The sequence below is a fragment of the Pseudophryne corroboree genome (genome assembly GCF_028390025.1).
Source record: "Pseudophryne corroboree isolate aPseCor3 chromosome 3 unlocalized genomic scaffold, aPseCor3.hap2 SUPER_3_unloc_4, whole genome shotgun sequence".
Lineage (NCBI taxonomy): Eukaryota > Metazoa > Chordata > Amphibia > Anura > Myobatrachidae > Pseudophryne > Pseudophryne corroboree.
In genome coordinates this window covers 2416726-2439326 of record NW_026967530.1, presented here as the reverse complement: position 1 = coordinate 2439326, position 22601 = coordinate 2416726, and the positions used below count along the sequence as shown (strand labels likewise).

Below are 22601 nucleotides of genomic sequence, written 5' to 3'. Positions count from 1 at the left end.
GTGGCGCCAACCGATATATAAGCTGCAGCCCAACTGGTCAGAAAGGTAACCCCAGTACCCAAACGGAAGCGTATTAAGAAAGAATTAGACCAGAAGATGTGCGCTAATCTGATTAGAGTAAATATGAAATGGTACTTCCCTTACAGAACCTCTGTCGTGGGATTTACCGCATATTTCAAACAACATGGATCCATATGTGGGAAGAAAATAGACATATATAGTGTAGTGTGTTTAAAACAATACAATTTAATACAATACACTAACGAATCACAGTAAAACCATTGATTATAGATTGCTGCAAACAAATGGTGGTAGATGGGAAATTACCAGAGGATGGTAAAATGAATGCTTTAAATAATATATTTAAACTCCTGTTTGCTGGTGAGTATTTCTAAAACATCAAAATCTTGAAGTCAAGTGAAGGTGGAGGTTTACCAGATTTCAATGAAGTGAGTGCGTTTAAGATGTTGTCCAGGGGAGATATCGGCTCCGGAACCTATTCTCCAAAGTCCACAACACTCCGTCCGTCTGGAAAAACTCCCCTCAGCAGTGGTTAGCTTGTCATACAGTGCCGACGCGTTTCGGGATCTCTCCCTTCATCAAGGCTGCATGACAAGCACTAAACAGAATGAGCTATTTAAGCTATTGGTGAGAATCACATCCGGGTCAAGAGGTCATATCCTGGTCATAAAAAATACCATATAAAACATAAATAATACCCTTAATTTATATAATATCACTCACTCTGGATATTATAAATCCAAGGAATTAATATAAAAAACATTTGAATCAATTGGAAAAACATTTATATAAAAAATCGAAATTCCCGGAAGTAGTTTTTTCCTTACTTCCGGTCCGGCGGAACTAGTCTTTCATATTGTTACATAAAGTCCCATTATGTAGTCCTTTATAAATTCCCAGATGTCAGCATTGGTGGTCACAGTGGATAAAACGAGTGTGTTCTAAGTTTATAGTGCTCCGCGGTTCTCCGCCGGGCACTTCCGGTAAATGGAACGCATGGTGAACCGCATGGTGAACCGCAAGCCGGCTTCCTGTGACGCACTTCCTGTTCGCGTCCGAGAGCCGTAAATCCTATCCATTGCAGACTAAGGGCAAATCCTGAGTCTGCAATGTGCCTAAATAGAACATAACATAATAGGCTCAGCACATAAAAAGAGAGTTTCTAAATACATAATCTAAAAAGGAAATGTATAATATGAAAAATACAAAGAGTTCCTAATAACAAGAACACGTGACCACACTGTATTAATAGATGTATGAATAAAAATCTAAATAGAATGAATATGGCTAAAAATAACTTTTTAGATTAAATGAAAATGGCGAGAAGTGATTGAACATAATAAGTATGGTCAAAAGACAGTGGAAGCGGAGAAGGCGAGGTGGGGGGGGGGGGAATAGCTTCAGAGGAACCATTTTAGTTCAAAGTCTGCATTTAAGCCGTTTGGGATGAGGCTTTTTAGTCTATAAATCCATTTCATTTCTGTTTTGGCAAGTCTTGTTGTTTCGTCCCTGTGTCTCCAAGAATTTTTTATATTTTCAGTTGCCAGAAACTGTAGAATATGTTTAGTGGAGGAATTGTGTTTATCTTTAAAGTGACTGGATAGAGGGTGTGTCATAACTCCTTTCTTAATATTTCTTATGTTCACTCAAACGGGTTTTCAGTGCCCGACTAGTTTTTCCCACATAGAACATATGGCAACTGCACTCTATAAGGTAGATCACATTTGTAGTATGGCAGGTCATAAAATTGTGAAGTTTATGTGAAGTCCCATTTGCAGTAAACTCTTCATATTTCGACTTGGTTGTTCGTACTTCCCGGCAAGCTTGACATGTTCCACATCTGTAGAAGCCCTTACTCCTAATCGGGTGGTGATCTTGCGATGATAGCGCACTTTTAGTCAGCTTACGTTTTAAGTTTGGTGCTTTGCGATATATGAATTTGGGCCTTGCTGGTATAGTGTCCTTTAATAGTGGATCCCTCTGCAGAAGGTGCCAATGTTTCTTCACTATTGATTTGATCTTTTTGTGTTGTTGAGTATATTGTGTAATAAAGGCCAATTTGTGCCGACCCTCCTCAGGTTTTCTTTTATCTTTTCCTTTCAGGAGCTCTTCTCTATCTTTACTCAAAACTTCCTCTTTAAATTTTCCCAGTCGGTCTTTATCATATCCTTTTTCTTCGAAACCTCTTTTCATCTGGTCAATTTGTTCTTCACATATGTTTATCTTGCTGCAATTTCTTCTCAGCCTGAGAAATTGGCTTTTTGGGACGCTATTCAGCCAATTCATATGATGTTCACTCGATATGTCTATGTAATTATTAGCGTCAGTGGGTTTTTTATAACATTTCGTCTCTATTTTACCTTCTTCAATATAAATATTGAGATCCAGAAAATGTATTTCTTTTTGGCTTGTTGTGCAACTGAGAACCAGATTGAAATCGTTGTTATTCAATGATTGGCAGTAACATTCAAGTTCCTCTTGTGGGCCTTCCCAAAAAAATATGATGTCATCTATATAACGGAACCACAATTTAAGATTTTTCTTGTAATTAGGGTTTGTTTTCACCTGTTTCTCTTCCCAATAAGACATATACAAGTTTGCGAAACTAGGCGCGAATTTAGTGCCCATAGCTGTGCCGATCAATTGATTGTAGTAGGATCCATTGAAATAAAAGTAATTATTTTTTAATATAAAAGTGATGCCTTGTAGCAGTAGATCCTTTTTGTTCTCTGTAAGATCCGTCTTATCCAGGTAGTACTTGACTGCTTCTATCCCTTTTTCGTAAAGGGATGTTGGTATATAGGGCTTCCACATCTGCCGTTGTCATAAACATATTATTGTTCCAATTGATGTTCTTAAGCTTTTGTTATGTATCTGTTGTATCCTTCAGATGGAATTCTGTGTTGCTTACCAGGGGTTGTAGATGAGCGTCAATGTATTCGGATAAGTTTGCAGTTAGGCTTCCAATCCCTGCCACAATCGGTCTTCCCGGGGGTTTTGTCACACTTTTATGGATTTTTGGTAAGATGTAAATTGTAGGTATTGAGGGTTCAGAGACATTTAAGAATTCAAATTCTTTTTTTGTGAGTGTATTCTTGTCTAAATGAGATTGTAGTAGCTTATTTAGATTTGCTTTAATTCTCAATGTAGGGTCATTTCTGAGCTTGATGTATGTTTTTCCGTCATCCAGTTGTCGATATATCTCTTTGATGTAATCCTCTTTGTTAAGGATTACCACACCTCCTCCCTTATCGCTAGGTTTGATGACAATAGTCTCGTCACCCTGTAAATCTTTCAAAGCCAGACGTTCTTTATGGCTTAAATTGCATTTGGTATTTTTTGTTTTCCCCATTTTTTCTAGATTGTCCAAAACTGCTTTCTGGAAGCTGTCCACCAAACTACCTTTAAGATGCTTCGGATAAAACATGGATTTGTTTTTAAACTCTCCATTACTTATTGTCTCGGAAGTTTCGCCTTCCAATTCTTTCTTGGTGAAGAATTTATTGATGGTTAATTTTCTTACAAATTTTTCCACATCTAAAAATATGTCAAATTGATCCATTTTGTTAGTAGGGGCGAATTTAAGACCCTTCAGAAGGAGTTTTTCTTCTGTGTTAGTGGTCTGTCGCTTAAATTGTAGATCTTACCATAGTTCGATTCATTTGGAGGTTTTTCTACCTGCTCAACAGTGATTTTCTTCTTTTTCTTGTGTTTGACACCCCCCCTTTTGCCTCTTTTTCTTTTGATTAGTACTGACGATAATTCGTTCTTCCTAAAAAAGGGGTCCTTTCCATATCGTTATTGTTCATGCTGTATGGGTAGTTGCGTGATGGTCTCCTTTCCGTATGTCTCTCAGAGTGAGTATCATAATCCTGATAGAACGAATTATCGTCAGTACTAATCAAAAGAAAAAGAGGCAAAAGGGGGGGTGTCAAACACAAGAAAAAGAAGAAAATATTCTACAGTTTCTGGCAATTGAAAATATAAAAAATTCTTGGAGACACAGGGACGAAACAACAAGACTTGCCAAAACAGAAATTAAATGGATTTATAGACTAAAAAGCCTCATCCCAAACGGCTTAAATGCAGACTTTGAACTAAAATGGTTCCTCTGAAGCTATTCCCCCCCCCCCCCACCTCGCCTTCTCCGCTTCCACTGTCTTTTGACCATACTTATTATGTTCAATCACTTCTCGCCATTTTCATTTAATCTAAAAAGTTATTTTTAGCCATATTCATTCTATTTAGATTTTTATTCATACATCTATTAATACAGTGTGGTCACGTGTTCTTGTTATTAGGAACTCTTTGTATTTTTCATATTATACATTTCCTTTTTAGATTATGTATTTAGAAACTCTCTTTTTATGTGCTGAGCCTATTATGTTATGTTCTATTTAGGCACATTGCAGACTCAGGATTTGCCCTTAGTCTGCAATGGATAGGATTTACGGCTCTCGGACGCGAACAGGAAGTGCGTCACAGGAAGCCGGCTTGCGGTTCACCATGCGGTTCACCATGCGTTCCATTTACCGGAAGTGCCCGGCGGAGAACCGCGGAGCACTATAAACTTAGAACACACTCGTTTTATCCACTGTGACCACCAATGCTGACATCTGGGAATTTATAAAGGACTACATAATGGGACTTTATGTAACAATATGAAAGACTAGTTCCGCCGGACCGGAAGTAAGGAAAAAACTACTTCCGGGAATTTCGATTTTTTATATAAATGTTTTTCCAATTGATTCAAATGTTTTTTTATATTAATTCCTTGGATTTATAATATCCAGAGTGAGTGATATTATATAAATTAAGGGTATTATTTATGTTTTATATGGTATTTTTTATGACCAGGATATGACCTCTTGACCCGGATGTGATTCTCACCAATAGCTTAAATAGCTCATTCTGTTTAGTGCTTGTCATGCAGCCTTGATGAAGGGAGAGATCCCGAAACGCGTCGGCACTGTATGACAAGCTAACCACTGCTGAGGGGAGTTTTTCCAGACGGACGGAGTGTTGTGGACTTTGGAGAATAGGTTCCGGAGCCGATATCTCCCCTGGACAACATCTTAAACGCACTCACTTCATTGAAATCTGGTAAACCTCCACCTTCACTTGACTTCAAGATTTTGATGTTTTAGAAATACTCACCAGCAAACAGGAGTTTAAATATATTATTTAAAGCATTCATTTTACCATCCTCTGGTAATTTCCCATCTACCACCATTTGTTTGCAGCAATCTATAATCAATGGTTTTACTGTGATTCGTTAGTGTATTGTATTAAATTGTATTGTTTTAAACACACTACACTATATATGTCTATTTTCTTCCCACATATGGATCCATGTTGTTTGAAATATGCGGTAAATCCCACGACAGAGGTTCTGTAAGGGAAGTACCATTTCATATTTACTCTAATCAGATTAGCGCACATCTTCTGGTCTAATTCTTTCTTAATACGCCCCATTTAATAAGGCTCTGTAGTACCGGTGGTGGAAGTCCAGCATAGCGGAACCGGTGCTTGACCTGTAGCCCCTCACCCGGCCCAGGGCGCCATCTCCACATAGATTTCCCTCCCTGGAGCTGTCTCACACTCTCCCTCACTCCCTGACTGAGACGCTGGCCGCCATCTTCTAAGTATAGGCTGCAGATGGTCTCCTGGACTGCAGGGCAAGGTCTCCCTTGTAAAGCCGCCTGTATACAGCGCTGTGACTTTACAAACACTTGAGTATTCTACATGTCTCTATACAGACTGCGTTACTTAAGAAAAAGTATACCTATTACAGGATATATTGTACGAGTATTCTGATATATACCTCCGGTCTAGAACCGCACTTCTTTATTATATATATTTAAACCCCGCTGTCTCCTGAACTGGTTATTCGCAGAGTGCCGCACCTCTAGATTCTTATTCTTCGTTATTTGTGCGGGCACTGCTGCTATTGTGCTGCGTTCACCTGGAGTGTCAGACCGCTGTCTGTCTGTGTGTGTGTGTATGTATGTGTGTATATATATATATATATATATATATATATTTATATTCAGTGCAGTTTTATTATCATAATAATTTTCTACATTGCAAGAGTAACTGTGTGTGCCTGTATCTGCTGTGTGGTTTCACTTTCAGTGTTTCCCAGATATATCTATCACTTTATTCTGTACCCTAAGGGACTAGGTGCGTCAGGGTCATTTATATAGTGCGTCACAGTATTTACCTATTGCGTGTATTCTACTGTGTACTCAGTCACATAATACCAGATTTATTTGCAGGTGTTGTGTACTGGGGACTCAGTCACATACCATTGGATTTATTCGCAGGTATTATACTCTGTCTGGCTTCATCGTACTAAATCGCTCTATTGCTGCATTTAGTATAATGTCTAATAAGAAGGGCAGTAAGTCTGTGGACGCTCCTGCCTCATGCAGAGCATGTGCCAATGATTTACCAGAGGGGGAATCTGTGTATGATGGTCTGTGTACTGTGTCATACATCTCCCAGTCAGTCTGCAGCGCCTGTAACCAATCAGGAGCCACCCTGGGCTGCGTTCACAGCCCTACTGGGTACTCTAGTGCACAGGTTCTCAAACTCGATCCTCAGGACCCCAAACAGTTCATGTTTTCCAGGTCTCCTCACAAAATCACAAGTGAAATAATCAGCTCCACCTGTGAATGTTTTCAAGTGTGTCAGTGACTAATGACTACACCTGTGTTCCTGCTAGGTGACCTGCAAAATGTGAACTGTGTGGGGTCCTGAGGACCGAGTTTGAGAAGCACTGCTCTAGTGGAATGCATTGCGACCCCTATGGGACCACCTGTGCCCTACAGATACAAATTGTCCCTATGGTTAATCCGCCTTGGGAGGACAATTTGTCTAACCAGTTGCAGCAGTTAAATCAATCTTTGGGCAGACAAAAATCTACTCCAGGTCACTCCCGTGTCTCTGGGTCATCTAAGCGGGCTGCTTCCTCCTCACAATCCACAAATCTCTCAGATGTTTCATCGGAAAAGGAGGAGGATCATACTGTCCTGTCCGACACTGAATCAGGCATTTCTGATGAGGATTCTCCATTGCTAGTTGATGTCCCTGACTTAGTGGTTGCTATTAAGCAGATCCTACAAATCACAGATGATGAGGATTCCACTAATGTAACTAATACCCCATTCACACCGCAGCTTGAACCCGGTAAATTGCCGATTTTTAAGGCTTCCTAAACGGTTCGAGCTGCGATGTGAAAGGGTCACCTTCAATTTACCGTTTTCAAAATACCGGTATTTTGAAACGTAAAAAAGCAGGGTCCTGCCCGTTTCAGACCCGTTTCATTGTGCAGTGTGAAAGGGTCTGAAACGGTATTTGCAAGCCCCAGAAGGTGATAGGCTGTCTCCATGTGTGATGTCACCAGGCAGAAGCAGGACATAAACATTTAAAATGACAGCCACTGTTTTCTATGGGTGAAACGGGTTCAGTGTGAAAGGTACCAAAACGGTAATGAAATGGTAATATACCAGTTACAACATGCAATGTGAAGGGGGTTTAACTGCTCAGACCCGTTTTAAGAACCGTTTAAAGAACCGTTTCAAAAGCGGCGTTTGCGATGTGAAAGCAGCATAAGAAAACTGATAGATTTTTAGCCACCTTCTGCCGTTTAAACATATTACCCCATTCTTACCATTGGGTGGACGTCAGGCAGGAGTCCTGGTCTAATCCAGGGAAGAAATTCCGTCTGTCTAAACGGGCATTAGCTCGCTATCCTCTCCCTGCAGAGTTATGTAACAAGTGGGAAAATTCACCGCCGGTGGATTCTCATGTCACCCGCCTAGTGGTGTCATCCACTCTGCCTGTCACCACTGTCACTTGACTGAAGGAACCAACAGATAAGCGTGTGGAGGGATGCCTGAAATCTATCTACTCCCTGACAGGTGCTGTACATAGACCCATTATTGCTGCCTCCTGGGCTGCTAAAGGTATTGAAGCATGGGTTCAGGCATTAGAGGAAGAGCTGCCGAGGATATATCTGTCAAGGCCAGACAATACCTGTCTCACATTACCACCTCCGCCTATTACATTCAGGAGGCATCCTCTGAGGCGGGTGTGTTGGCTGCCAAGGCGTCGACTACGTCTGTCCTGGCTCGCCGTATTCTGTGGTTGAGGCCATGGAAGGTGTACATAGACTCCAAAAAGACCTTAGAGATATTCCCATTTCAGGGGGACATTTTGTTTGGGGAAGACCTATATAAACTCTTGTCTGAACTGGCGGATGCTAAGACTGCCTTTCTCCCAAATACTAATCCTTCTGCACAGAAAGCAAAAGGTACCACTTTTTGTTCCTTTTGGCCTCAAGGGAAAGCAAAGGGTCAGACATACCCAAGACAATCTCGTGCTCCCAAAACCACTAAGCCCAAGACAAAACAGTCCTGGGCGGCCCGTCAGCCTGCTTCTAAACACAACAAGCCTGCTGCATGACGGGACGGGCCTCCCCCTGGGGGACCGCAGGGTGGGAGGCTGACTTCTGCAATTCACCCAGGTCTGGTTAAATACCACTTCAGACACATGGGTGCGAGAAGTTGTCTCTCACGGGTACGAAGTCATCCATTCGTATCAGTTGATGGCGCAAGCTTTGCAGCAGGTTGTGAGTTCTCTCCTGGATACAGGAGTGGTAGTGCCAGAGAGGCAGTGGTTACTACTCGACCCAGCTTCTAGTTCCGAAACCCAATGTGTCTTTCTGGCCTATTCTCAACCTCAAATCTCTAAACAGGTTTGTGATAGTGTCCAAGTTCCGTATGGAAACACTGCGTTCAGTTGTACTGGCGATGGAACCCAGAGACTATATGGTATCTCTAGATAATCAGGATGTGTACCTGCATATACCTATTGCCAAGTCACATCAGCAGTATCAGCGGCTTGCTATTGGCAACCTACACTATCAGTTCCAGGCTCTGCCATTTGGACTTGCTATGGCCCCTCAGATCTTCACCAAGGTCATGGCCGTAATGATGGGACAACTCCGTCGCCAGGGAGTCAGGATCCTGCCGTATCTAGACGACTTGCTGATCCTGGAAAATTCCTACGATGTCCTCTTCGGTCATCTCCAACTGACAGTAAGCTTCCTACAAGCCCACAGGTGGCTCATCAAATGGAAGAAATCTTCGCTGGTCCCAGCTCAGAGCATGGTGCACCTGGGGGCTCTCCTGGACACAAGCAGTCAACGTCTGTTCCTGTCTCCAGAGAAAGTCCTGAAGCTTCAGGGCAGGATAAGATGCTTCCTCTGTCATCCCAGAGTGTCAATACACTCGGCGGTGCAAGTACTTGGCCTAATGGTGTCGGCATTCGACACGATGGACTATGCTCAATTCCATTCCTGCCCTCTGCAGAGGTTAATCCTTTCCATGTGGGATGGCCTACCTTATCGGATCAGATCTCACATGATCATTTTGACTCCGGAGGTTTGGCTGTTGCTGACCTGGTGGCTACAGGACCAGAGATAGAGCAGGGGCCGTCGCTTCTGGATCCCCGACTGGTTCCTGCTGACAACAGATGCCAGTCTGAGGGGTTGGGGAGTGGTGTTGGAGCAGCACTCTTTTCAGGGTCGATGGACCAAGGAGGAATCACTACTCCCGTTAAACATTCTGGAGTTGCGGGCGGTGTTTAATGCTTTAACTCTCGCCCTGCCTTTAGTGTTCATTCCAGGTGTCCTGACCTGGGAAGCGGACTTCCTCAGTCCCCAGGACGTACACGCCGGAGAGTGGAATCTTCATCCAGAAGTCTTTCAACTACTAGTGGACATGTGGGGCCTACCATATGTAGACCTGATGGCGTCTCGACACAATCACAAGGTTCCGGTCTTCGGATCAAGGACCAGGGATCCTCAAGCAGTGTTCGTGGACGCACTGGCTATTCCATGGAACTTTTGGCTGCCTTACGTTTTCCCTCCAGTGTCACTCCTGCCCAGGGTACTACGGAAGTTCAAGCAAGAAGGAATGCTAATTCTAGTCGCTCCAGCGTGGCCCAGATGGCATTGGTTTTCAGACCTGCAGGGTCTATCGACAGAGTGTCCTCCTCTACTTCCTCAAAGCCCAGACCTCCTCATACAGGGCCCTTGTCTCTACCCAGACCTGGCCAGACTAGCTTTGACGGCATGGCTCTTGAAGCATCACTCCTGAGGACCAAAGGATTATCCGAGGCGGTTATACAAACTATGTTGAAGGCCCAAAAGCCGGCATCTGCCTGGATTTATCATAGGGTCTGGAATTCTAACTTCACATGGTGTGCTGTTAAAAATTTTGATGCATACAGATTCAGAACTTCCAGAATTCTGGGTTTTCTGCACCGAGGCCCGGACTTAGGCCTTCGCCTGGTCTCCCTCAAGGTTCACATATCTGCCTTGTCGGTATGGTTTCAGAGAAAGATTGCGTATATACCTGACGTTCATACATTCACTCAGGGTGTGTTACGGATTCAGCCTCCCTATGTCCCTCCTGTGGCTTCATGGGATCTCTCTGTTGTCCTGAATGCCCTGCAAGAGTCTCCATTTGAATCTCTTGAGTTGGTGGATCTTAAATGGCTCACGGCCAAGGTTCTATTTTTACTGGCTATTGCCTCTGCTAGGAGGGTGTTGGACTTAGGCGCATTGTCCTGTCGTCCACCCTTTCTGATATTTCATTGTGACCGGGCAGTTCTAAGAACTCGTCCCGGTTATTTACCTAAGGTGGTGCCATCGTATCACCTTAACCAAAAGATTGTGGTTCCGGACTTTATCTCTTCTGAATTGTCCTCCAAAGAGCGGTCTTTGGATGTGGTAAGGGCTCTCTGTATCTACATGTAGAGGACTGCATTTATCAGGAGGTCAGATACCCTTTTTGTGCTGTTTGGTTTCCACAAACATGGCTGGCCTGCAAATAAGTAAACCTTAGCCGGATGGATTAGAATGGAGATTGCACAAGCTTATGCGCAGGCTGGACTCCCAGCTTCTGCTGCTATTAAAGCCCATTCTACTCGGTCTGTTGGACCTTCTTGGGAGGACTGCCGTGGCGCGTCCGCAGAACAATTGTGCAAGGCAGCTACGTGGTCCTCAGAGAACATGGTCATTAGGTTCTACGCACTTCTGCCACCCAGGATGCCTCCTTTGGATGCCAGATTCTCATACATGCTAAGGTGCGTCCCCTCTCTTGAGGAACTGCTTTAGGACATCCCGATGTTTCCCTGTGGGACACAGTGTACCCTGCTGCAGAAAAGTAGAGTAATGGTAGACCTACCATGGTTAACTTTCTGTGAGGTACACTGGATTCCACAGGGCGCACTTAGCTTCTTTGGGTTTGCATGGCATTAACAGATGGTCCCTTCTCCTGCCGTCAGAATGTGGTTCTATATGACTAACATCTGCCTTCTCTCTTGCCTGCTCCTGCTTTAGACTGGTTAATAAAACTGAGCTCTCAGTGCCTGGACCAGGGGTTTATAGAGGAGGCCCCACAATGCATCCTGGGACAGCCTAAAGCTTTAGCCTGTTGGTGCCTCTCTGGTTCAAGATCCACTCTACACCACAATGTTTCCCTGTGGAACCCAGTGTACCTCGCAGAAAGAGAGTTAACCATGGTAAGTCTACCATAACTCTCCTTTTCTCTGATCCATCAGCTCAAATAACTGATGTTATTGTTCATCTAGAATCTCCAATTCATACGATATGTTCCCCATCCATTGTTTTACATTGGTACTGACATAGGACTTGGCGAGTGACTACATCTCCATTTATACTTCATGGTTAGTTACCAGTACAAGAGAGAGATATATCTAAGTCTTATTATAATATTACATTTGTTATTGTGAGTGTTCTCAGGAGGGTGGACACAATGATACAATTTTATAAAGCCTTCATTAAAAGTTGTTTTATTTCGCTAATGTCCTAGAGGATTCTGGGGACTCCGTAAGGACCATGGGGATAGACGGGCTCCGCAGGAGACATGGGCACCTCAAGAAAGACTTTAGGTCTGGGTGTGCAGTGGCTCCTCCCTCCATGCCCCTCCTCCAGACCCCAGTTTGATACTGTGCCCAGAGGAGATGGGTGCACTACAGGGAGCTCTCCTGAGCTTCCTGTCAGAAAGTATATTTGTTAGGTTTTTTATTTTCAGGGAGCCTGCTGGCAACAGACTCCCTGCATCGAGGGACTGAGGGGAGAGAAGCAGACCTACTTCTGTGAGTTTCAGGGCTCTGTTTCTTAGGCTACTGGACACCATTAGCTCCAGAGGGATTGGTACGCAGGTCTCGCCCTCGCCGTCCGTCCCAGAGCCGCGCCGCCGTCCTCCTTGCAGAGCCGGAAGATAGAAGCCGGGTGAGTATGAGAAGAAAAGAAAACTTCAGAGGTGGCAGAAGACTTCATGATCTTCACTGAGGTAACGCACAGCAGTAAAGCTGTGCGCCATTGCTCCCATACACCTCACACACTGCGGTCACTGCCCTGGGCAGCAATAAAACCTCTCCAATTGGCAAAATAAGTATATACATGTACAGATGGGCACTGTAAATGTATATAACAGAGCCCCCACCAGTTTTCAGGAATTTTGAGCCGGACAGAAGCCCGCCGCCGAGGGGGCGGGGCTTCTCCCTCAGCACACACCAGCGCCATTTTTCTCCACAGCACAGCACTGAGAGGAAGCTCCCCGGACTCTCCCCTGCTAATACACGGTGATAGAGGGGTTTTAAGAGGGAGGGGGGCAAAAATTTGGCGGATATAAAGTATAAACAGCGCTACTGGGTAAACATTTTGTGTTTTTTCCTGGGTCATATAGCGCTGGGGTGTGTGCTGGCATACTCTCTCTCTGTCTCTCCAAAGGGCCTGGTGGGGAAACTGTCTTCAGATAAGAGGTTCCCTGTGTGTATGGTGTGTCGGTACGCGTGTGTCGACATGTCTGAGGTAGAAGGCTCACCTAGGGAGGAGGGGGAGCGCATGAATGTGAGGTCTCCGTCGGAGGTGCCGACACCTGACTGGATGGATATGTGGAATGTTTTAAGTGCTAGTGTGAACTTATTGCACAAAAGGTTAGACAAAGCTGAAGCTAAGGAACAGTCAGGGAGTCAACCCATGCCTGTCCCTATGTCGCCGAGACCTTCGGGGTCTCAAAAGCGCCCACTATCCCAAATAGGAGACACAGATAACGACACGGATTCTGACTCCAGTGTCGACTACGATAATGCAAAGTTACAGCCAAAAGTGGCTAAATGTATTCGTTATATGATTATTGCAATAAAAGATGTTTTGCATATCACAGAGGCACCCCCTGTCCCTGACACGAGGGTACACATGTATAAGGGAAAGAATCCTGAGGTGACTTTTCCCGCCTCACATGAGTTAAACGAATTATGTGAAAAAGCTTGGGAATCTCCAGACAAAAAACTGCAGATTCCCAAAAGGATTCTTATGGCGTATCCTTTCCCGCCAACGGACAGGTTACAGTGGGAATCCTCCCCTAAGGTGGACAAAGCGTTGACACGCTTATCAAAAAAGATAGCGCTACCATCCCAAGATGCGGCTACCCTCAAGGATCCTGCAAGCAGGAGGTTACCTTGAAGTCCATTTACACACATTCTGGTACATTACTCAGACCGGCAATTGCGTGGACAGATTCCTTATCAACGGAAATTGAGACCCTATATAATGATACCATTTTATTGACCCTAGGGCATATAAAAGATGCTGTCTTATATATGAGAGATGCTTAAAGAGACATTAGTCTACTGGGTTCCAGAATAAACACTATGTCTATTTCTGCTAGACGAGTCTTATGGACCCAGCAGTGGACGGGTGATGCCGACTCAAAGAGGCATATGGAGGTGTTGCCTTACAAGGGTGAGGAATTATTTGGGGAAGGTCTCTCGGACCTCATCTCCACAGCTACGGCAGGTAAATCGAATTTTTTGCCTTATGTTCCCTCACAGCCGAAGAAAGCACCACATTATCCAATGCAGTCCTTCAAATAAAAGCAAAAGAGTACGTGGATCGTCCTTTCTTGCCAGAGGTAAAGGCAGGGGAAAAAAGCTGCACAGCACAGCTAGTTCCCAGGAACAGAAGTCCTCCCTGGCCTCTGCAAAATCCACCGCATGACGCTGGGGCTCCGCTGAGGGAGTCCGTCCCAGTGGGGGCACGTCGTTGACTTTTTCAGCCACATCTGGGTTCACTCACAGGTGGATCCCTGGGCAATAGAAATTGTTTCTCAGGAATACAAGCTGGAATTCGAAGAGGTGCCTCCTCGCCGGTTTTTCAAATCGGCTCTACCGACTTCTCCCCTAGAAAGGGAGATGGTGTTAAATGCTATTCACAAATTGTGTCTTCAACAAGTGGTGGTCTAGGTTCCCCTGCTTCGGAGAGGGCAGGGATACTACTCAACTCTGTTTGTAGTTCCGAAACCGGACGGTTCGGTCAGACCCATATTGAATTTAAAATCCCTGAACCTATACTTAAAACGGTTCAAGTTCAAGATGGAATCACTCAGAGCGGTCATCGCCAGCCTGGAAGGGGGGGATTTTATGGTATCTCTGGACATAAAGGATGCATACCTTCATGTTCCCATTTATCCACCTCACCAGGCGTACCTGAGATTTGCGGTACAGGATTGTCATTACCAATTTCAGACGTTGCCGTTTGGGCTTTCCACGGCCCCAAGGATGCAACAACACGGCTGGATTCTCAATATCCCGAAGTCGCAGCTGGTTCCTACAACTCGTCTGCCCTTCTTGGGCATGATTCTGGATACGGACCAGAAAAGGGGTTTTCTTCCGATAGAAAAAGCTCAGGAACTCATGACTCTAGTCAAGAACCTGTTGAAGCCAAGACAAGTGTCAGTGCATCATTGCACTCAAGTCCTGGGAAAAATGGTGGCTACATACGAAGCCATTCCCTTTGGCAGGTTCCATGCAAGGACTTTCCAATAGGACCTATTGGACAAATGGTCTGGGTCACATCTACAAATTCATCAGCTGATCACCCTGTCCCCCAGGGCCAGGGTATCTCTCCTGTGGTGGCTGCAGAGTGCTCACCTTTTAGAAGGCCGCAGGTTAGGAATTCAGGACTGGATCCTGGTGACCACGGACGCGAGCCTCAGAGGGTGGGGAGCAGTCACACAGGGAAGAAACTTCTAAGGACTTTGGACAAGTCAAGAGACTTGTCTTCACATCAACATCCTGGAACTGGGGGCCATATACAACGCCCTACGTCAAGCGGAGAACTTACTTCGCGACCAACCAGTTCTGATCCAGTCAGACAACATCACCGCAGTGGCTCATGTAAACCGCCAAGGTGGCACAAGGAGCAGGGTGGCAATGGCGGAAGCCACCAGGATTCTTCGCTGGGCGGAAAATCATGTAAGCGCACTGTCAGCAGTGTTCATTCCGGGAGTGGACAACTGGGAAGCAGACTTCCTCTGCAGACACAACCTGCATCCAGGGGAGTGGGGACTTCATCGGGAAGTCTTCGCACAGATTGCAAGTCAGTGGGGACTACCCCAGATAGACATGATGGCGTCCCGCCTCAACAAAAAGCTACAGAGGTATTGCGCCAGATCAAAAGACCCTCAGGCGGTAGCAGTAGACGCCCTAGTGACACCGTGGGTGTTCCAGTTGGTCTATGTGTTTCCTCCTCTTCCTCTCATACCCAAGGTGTTGAGAATAATAAGAAAAAGAGGAGTGAGAACAATTCTCATTGTTCCAGATTGGCCACGAAGGACCTGGTATCCGGATCTGCTGGATATGCTCACAGAAGATCCGTGGCCTCTTCCTCTAAGACAGGACTTGTTACAACAGGGGCCATGTCTTTTCCAAGACTTACCGTGGCTGCGTTTGACGGCTGAACGCCGGAACCTAGCGGAAAAGGGAATTCCGGATGAGGTCATTCCTACTCTGATAAAGGCTAGGAAAGACGTGACAGCGAAACATTAACACAGGATATGGTGAAAATATGTTTCTTGGTGTGAGGCCAGGAATGCTCCTACAGAAGAATTCTATCTGGGCCGTTTCCTTCACTTCCTACAGACTGGAGTGAATTTGGGCCTAAAATTAGGCTCCATTAAGGTTCAGATTTCAGCCTTATCCATTTTCTTTCAAAAAGAATTGGCTTCTCTCCCAGAAGTACAGACTTTTGTGAAGGGAGTGCTGCATATTCAGCCTCCTTTTATACCTCCGGTGGCGCCTTGGGACCTTAACGTGGTGTTGAGTTTCCTTAAGTCGCACTGGTTTGAACCACTTAAAACGGTGGAGTTAAAATATCTCACTTGGAAGGTGGTCATGTTATTAGCCTTGGCTTCGGCTAGGCAAGTGTCGGAATTGGCGGCTTTGTCTCATAAAAGCCCCTATCTGGTTTTCCATATGGATAGGGCAGAATTGCGGATCCTTCCTCAGTTCTTGTTTAAGGTGGTGTCATCTTTTCATATGAACCAACCTATTGTGGTGCCTGTGGCTACACGAGATTTGGAGGATTCCGAGTCCTTTGATGTAGACAGGGCCTTAAAAATGTATGTGGCCACAACGGCTAGAGTCAGGAAAACAGAAGCACTGTTTGTCCTATATGCAGCCAACAAGGTTAGCGCCCCTGCTTCGAGGCAGACTATTGCTCGCTGGATCTGTAACACGATTGAGCAGGCGCATTCTACGGCTGGATTGCCGTTACCAAAATCGGTCAAGGCCCATTCCACTAGGAAGGTGGGCCCTTCTTGGGCGGCTGCCCGAGGGGTCTCTGCACTACAACTGTGCCGAGTTGCTTCTTGTTCGGGTTCAAACACCTTTGCAAAGTTCTATAAATTTGATACCCTGGCTGAGGAGGACCTAAGGTTTGCTCATTCGGTGCTGCAGAGTCATCCGCACTCTCCCGCCCGTTTGGGAGCTTTGGTATAATCACCATGGTCCTTACAAAGTCCCCAGCATCCTCTAAGATTTTAAACCTACCGGTAAATCTTTTTCTCGTAGTCCGTAGAGGATGCTGGGTGCCCGTCCCAGGTGCGGACTACTTCTGTGAGACTTGTATATAGTTTTGCTTACATAAGGGTTATGTTATAGTTTCATCAGGTTGGACTGATGCTACGTTGTGTTTTCATACTGTTAACTGTTTAATAGATACACAAGTTATACGGTGTGATTTGGTGTGGCTGGTATGAATCTTGCCCTTGGATTAACAAAAATCCTTTCCTCGTACTGTCCATCTCCTCTGGGCACAGTTTCTCTAACTGGGGTCTGGAGGAGGGGCATGGAGGGAGGAGCCAGTGCACACCCAGACCTAAAATCTTTCTTGATGTGACCATGTCTCCTGTGGAGCCCGTCTATCCCCATGGTCCTTACGTAGTCCCCAGCATCCTCTATGGACTATGAGAAAATGATTTACCGGTAGGTTTAAAATCTTCTTTATACACAGACATTTACAATTAAGTGTCCCAGAGAGTCGTCGTCTTCTATTGTTTACAAGATTAATATTGTTACAGAAAATGTCACATTTCCATAATGTATTTTATTTCCAGCAGATGGACACACAAGCAGGAATACCTCAGAAGGACATCTAATGTTATCCCCGGATTGTGAAATAAAAGATAATGACAGTAGACAGGATTCTCCAGGAGATAATCCCATTACCCCAATTATACATCCAGCTCTATCAGCTGATCCCTCTGATCCTGGGAAATGTTCTCCTGATCACTCTGATATTGGTGCATCTGTTAAAGCTCTGAGAGTAGATACAGTGTTTCCCTGTTCTATAGATGCCAAATGTTTTACACGGAACACAAAGCCTATTAGCCCACAGACAGGTAAGGCAAGGGAGAGGCCATTTCCATGTTCTGAGTGTGGGAAATGTTTTACACACAAATCACATCTTGTTACACATCAGAGAACTCACACAGGTGAGAAGCCATTTCCATGTTCTGAGTGTGGGAAATGTTTTACACAGAAATCAGATCTTGTTCTACATCAGAGAATTCACACAGGTGAGAAGCCATTTCCATGTTCTGAGTGTGGGAAATGTTTTACACGGAAATCACAACTTATTACACATCAGCAAAGTCACACAGGTGAGAAGCCATTTCCATGTTCTGAGTGTGGGAAATGTTTTCAACAGAAATCAGATCTTGTTCTACATCAGAGAACTCACACAGGTGAGAAGCCATTTTTTTGCTCTGAGTGTGGGAAATGTTTTACCTGGAAATCACAACTTGTTACACATCAGCGAAGTCACACAGGGGAAAAGCCATTTCTGTGTTCTGAGTGTGGGAAATGTTTTACATACAAACTAGCTCTTGTTAGACATCAGAGAACTCACACAGGTGAGAAGCCATTTTATTGCTCTGAGTGTGGGAAATGTTTTACCTGGAAATCACAACTTATTACACATCAGCAAAGTCACACAGGTGAGAAGCCATTTCCATGTTCTGAGTGTGGGAAATGTTTTGCACAGAAATCAGATCTTGTTCTACATCAGAGAAGTCACACAGGTGAGAAGCCATTTCCATGTTCTGAGTGTGGAAAATGTTTTACACGGAAATCAGATCTTATTACACATCAGCGAAGTCACACAGGTGAGAAGCCATTTCCATGTCCTGAGTGTGGGAAATGTTTTACATACAAAACAACTCTTGTTGCACATAAGAAAAGTCACACAGATACATCACCATTTTCATGTTCTGAGTGTGGGAAATGTTTTACCTGGAAATCACACCTTGTTACACATCAGCGAAGTCACACAGGTGAGAAGCCATTTCTATGTTCTGAGTGTGGGAAATGTTTTGCACACAAATCAAATCTTGTTCTACATCAGAGAAGTCACACAGGTGAGAATCTATTTTCTTGCTCTGAGTGTGGGAAATGTTTTACACGGAAATTAGATCTTATTACACATCAGCGAAGTCACACAGGTGAGAAGCCATTTCCATGTTCTGTGTGTGGGAAATGTTTTGCACACAAATCAAATCTTGTTCTACATCAGAGAAGTCACACAGGTGAGAAGCCATATTCTTGCTTTCAGTGTGGGAAATGTTTTACCTGGAAATTACAACTTGTTACACATCAGCGAAGTCACACAGGTGAGAAGCCATTTCCATGTTCTGAGTGTGGGAAATGTTTTGCACAGAAATCAGATCTTGTTATACATCAGAGAAGTCACACAGGTGAGAAGCCATTTTCTTGCTCTGAGTGTGGGAAATGTTTTACACGGAAATCAGATCTTATTATACATCAGCGAAGTCACACAGGTGAGAAGCCATTTCAATGTTCTGCATGTGGGAAATGTTTTGCATACAAATCAGACCTTGTTCTACATCAGAGAAGTCACACAGGTGAGAAGCCATTTTCTTGCTCTGAGTGTGGGAAATGTTTTACACGGAAAGCAGATCTTGTTATACATCAGCGAAGTCACACAGGTGAGAAGCCATTTCCATGTTCTGAGTGTGGAAAATGTTTTGCACGGAAATCAGATTTTGTTATACATCAGAGAAGTCACACAGGTGTGAAGCCATTTTCTTGCTGTGAGTGCAGGAAATGTTTTACACGGAAATCAGATCTTATTACACATCAGCGAAGTCACACAGGTGAGAAGCCATTGCGAAGTCCCACAGGTGAGAAGCCATTTCCATGTTCTGAGTGTGGGAAATGTTTTACACGGAAAGCAGATCTTATTACACATCAGCGAAGTCACACAGGCGAGAAGCCATTTCCATGTTCTGAGTGTGGGAAATGTTTTGTACACAAATCACACCTTGGTAGACATCAGCGAAGTCACACAGGTGAGAAACCATTTTCTTGCTCTGAGTGTGGGAAATGTTTTACACGGAAATCAAGTCTTGTTTCACATCAGAGAAGTCACACAGGTGAGAATCCATTTTCTTGCTTTGAGTGCGGGAAATGTTTTACACAGAAATCAAGTCTTGTTTCACATCAGAGAAGTCACACAGGTGAGAGGCCATTTCCATACTCGGAAATAAATTAGCTCTTGTTGCACACAATAGACATCACTCAGGTGAGGAACCATTTTATTCTGGAGTATACTTATCATTGCCATGTAATGTTCCGCAAGGTTCTTATCCTATCTCCTATGCTTTTTGCAATATACATGCTACCACTGGGTGAAATAATCAGATGTCATGCCCTCATCTACCACTGCTATACAGATGACCTGTCTTTTTCTCCGGGTACTGAGAACCCAATACCAATCCTAAATGTCTAGCTGAGCTCCAGGTGTGGGTGATGCCAGTTGGCTGTGACTCAGTCCTGGCGAAACAGATCCATATGATAGAAGCTCACCAACAAAGGGAAGGGCTACAGCTCAGCTTTACCTACCAACCAGACTTACGCTTGTGGGTACAGAGTTACAAAATGCGGATCATGTGTGTAATCTTGGTGTCCTGGATGGTGGTGTGACACTTGAACATCAGGTATCAGCCACAATCAGATCCTCATCTGAGGAACATAGCCAGACTCCAGCACTTATTTCCCTCAGAAGATCTACCTACAGTCATACATGCACTTGTATCATCACACATAGACTACTGCAATGTCCTCTACCTGGGTCTCCCAGCAAAAGAATTGCACCGCTTGTAGCTTGTACAGAATGCAGCAGCCAGGCTGTTACCTAACCAGCCCGTTCCTGCCACATAACAGCCATTCTCTGCTCCCTTCACCGGCTGCCTGTAAGATGGTGACTCTTATATAATCTTACAGACTCCCAATCCTACATGACCAGGGTCCATGGTACCAGAAGCAGCTTCTATCCTTACTGCTCCATTACTTCCATCTGCAGATGAAGGACTGTTACCAGCAGTACCAAGAATCCCCAAGCAGTGCTGAGATGTCAGGGGGGAGACAGGGTGGGTGGCACTATTGCTGTAGTGGGGGGGGGGAGACAGGGTGGGTGGCAGTAGTGGAGGGAGACAGGGCAGATGGCTGCAGTACAGTACCAGGGGCTGCTGGGGGCAGTAAAGAGGTGTATGGGTCCCGCACAGAACCAGTTGATAATTAGACTTAATGATTATGCTTCCTTGTGTTTTGTGTAATAATCCTGAAAGTAGTGCTGCTACCGATCTCATCATTTGAATTAACTTGTAAAAAATGAGGAAAAGATGAGATATGAGGTTTTCTCTGAAAGCTTATAGGGGGTTTATCAGAGATGAACACAGATGTGACATTACGCAGCCCCGCGGACGATGGTACCGGCCTGCGTTAGCTCTTCAGGGATGTGACCGCAATGTGTGTGTCGGCACGGCTGCTGTCACCACCAGTAAACTGCTGCGGGCCGCTATCGCAGCTGGGTCTGAATGACCCCCAGAGGCTGTTGTGCATAGAGTATTTTTTAAGTATCCAATATAGCCAAAAATGTGTGTATTAAAGATATGAAATAAAGTAGTTTAAAAGCAAAAGATTTCTGGTCATATTTTGACAGCTCATTTAAATAGTGGGATGATCTTACCGGGAAGGGGTGGTGGTGGGGGGGAACGTATCTTTCTGTGTAAATAGTTTTATCATTTGGTTTTAAATAAATTATGTTTGTTCAAAGGTTCTGTGTTTTTCTCTTATGTCCTAGAGGATGCTGGGGTCCTCATCAGTACCATGGGGTATGGACGGGTCCACTAGGAGCCTTGGGCACTTTAAGAAATTAATAGTGTGGGCTGGCTCCTCCATCTATGCCACTCCTACCAGACTCAGTATAGAAAATATGCTTTCAGGCAGGTCTGATTGGCACCAGCCTGTCTACTTAGTGGGGGAAACGGCCCAACGTACTTTAGGGTTAATGGTCCCGTTCCCCGCTGACAGGACGGAGCTCCTGAGGGACCTATTCGCAAGCCCCACCACGACGACCGTACAGTCCCACAGCACGCCGCCACCTCTAACAGAGCCAGAAGTAAGAGTGTTGATTAGATAGCCAGCGTCCCGTTTAGCAGGTTGCTGCTGGTAATGGTGGCGCTGACAGGCTGCGGCTCCAGGCTTCAGAGACATACATGTTCCGCTGTGAGGGGCGCGCTGAAGCCACAACTATACCCACACTGGCACTAAGTTTACAGGGGTTCTAACTAGTGATGAGCGGATTCGGTTTTACTCGGTTCTCAAAACGGCATCTTATTGGCTCACGGATGTCACGTGTTTTTGATAGCCAATAAGATGTCGTTTTGAGAACCGAGTAAAACCGAATCCGCTCATCACTAGTTCTAACCCACTGTAAACCACACATATAACCTCAGCCAGTATAAAAAAACTCGCAAGACCGCGCACCATTACGGGGGCGGGGCTTCACTTTGAGCAGATCCAGTGGCTCACCAGCACCATTTTCCCTCTGCAGCTCTCACTGAACAGCCTGACAGAAACACGCAGCTCTTCCACAAGGACGCCAGAGGGTCATAGCAGGGGGGGGAGCAGTATAGGAATACTAGTACCCTATTAAGGGTGTTTAGTCTGCGACCCAGCTAAGCTCAGCTTTAGCAAAAAGGGCGCTGTGTGGCTGGCGCCATCATACTGTGTCCCCCTATAAGGGCTCTGTTTGGGTTAACTGGGCTTAACTTTTCTCCTGGGTGTGTGTGTATACTTTAACATTACAGTGGCAGGCAATGAGTGTGTTTCATGTACTG

At 44.9% G+C, this 22601-nt stretch overlaps 1 protein-coding gene across 3 annotated transcripts in view; it reads left to right on the top strand.

The window, feature by feature from the left end:
• LOC134984188 (zinc finger protein 585A-like) overlaps window positions 1-20855 on the top strand; it is a 199702-nt gene extending 178847 nt beyond the window's left edge. Inside the window, exon 6 of one of the 3 annotated variants that reach the window (XM_063949815.1) lies at window positions 17818-20855. In XM_063949815.1, coding sequence (XP_063805885.1) covers window positions 17818-19972 — 2155 coding nt within the window. In that variant the 3' untranslated portion in view covers window positions 19973-20855. Of the gene's footprint in view, window positions 1-17516 lie in introns of all 3 variants that reach the window. The other 2 variants (XM_063949814.1, XM_063949813.1) reach the window with 2 other exon arrangements.
• The last annotated feature ends 1746 nt before the right edge of the window (window positions 20856-22601 follow it).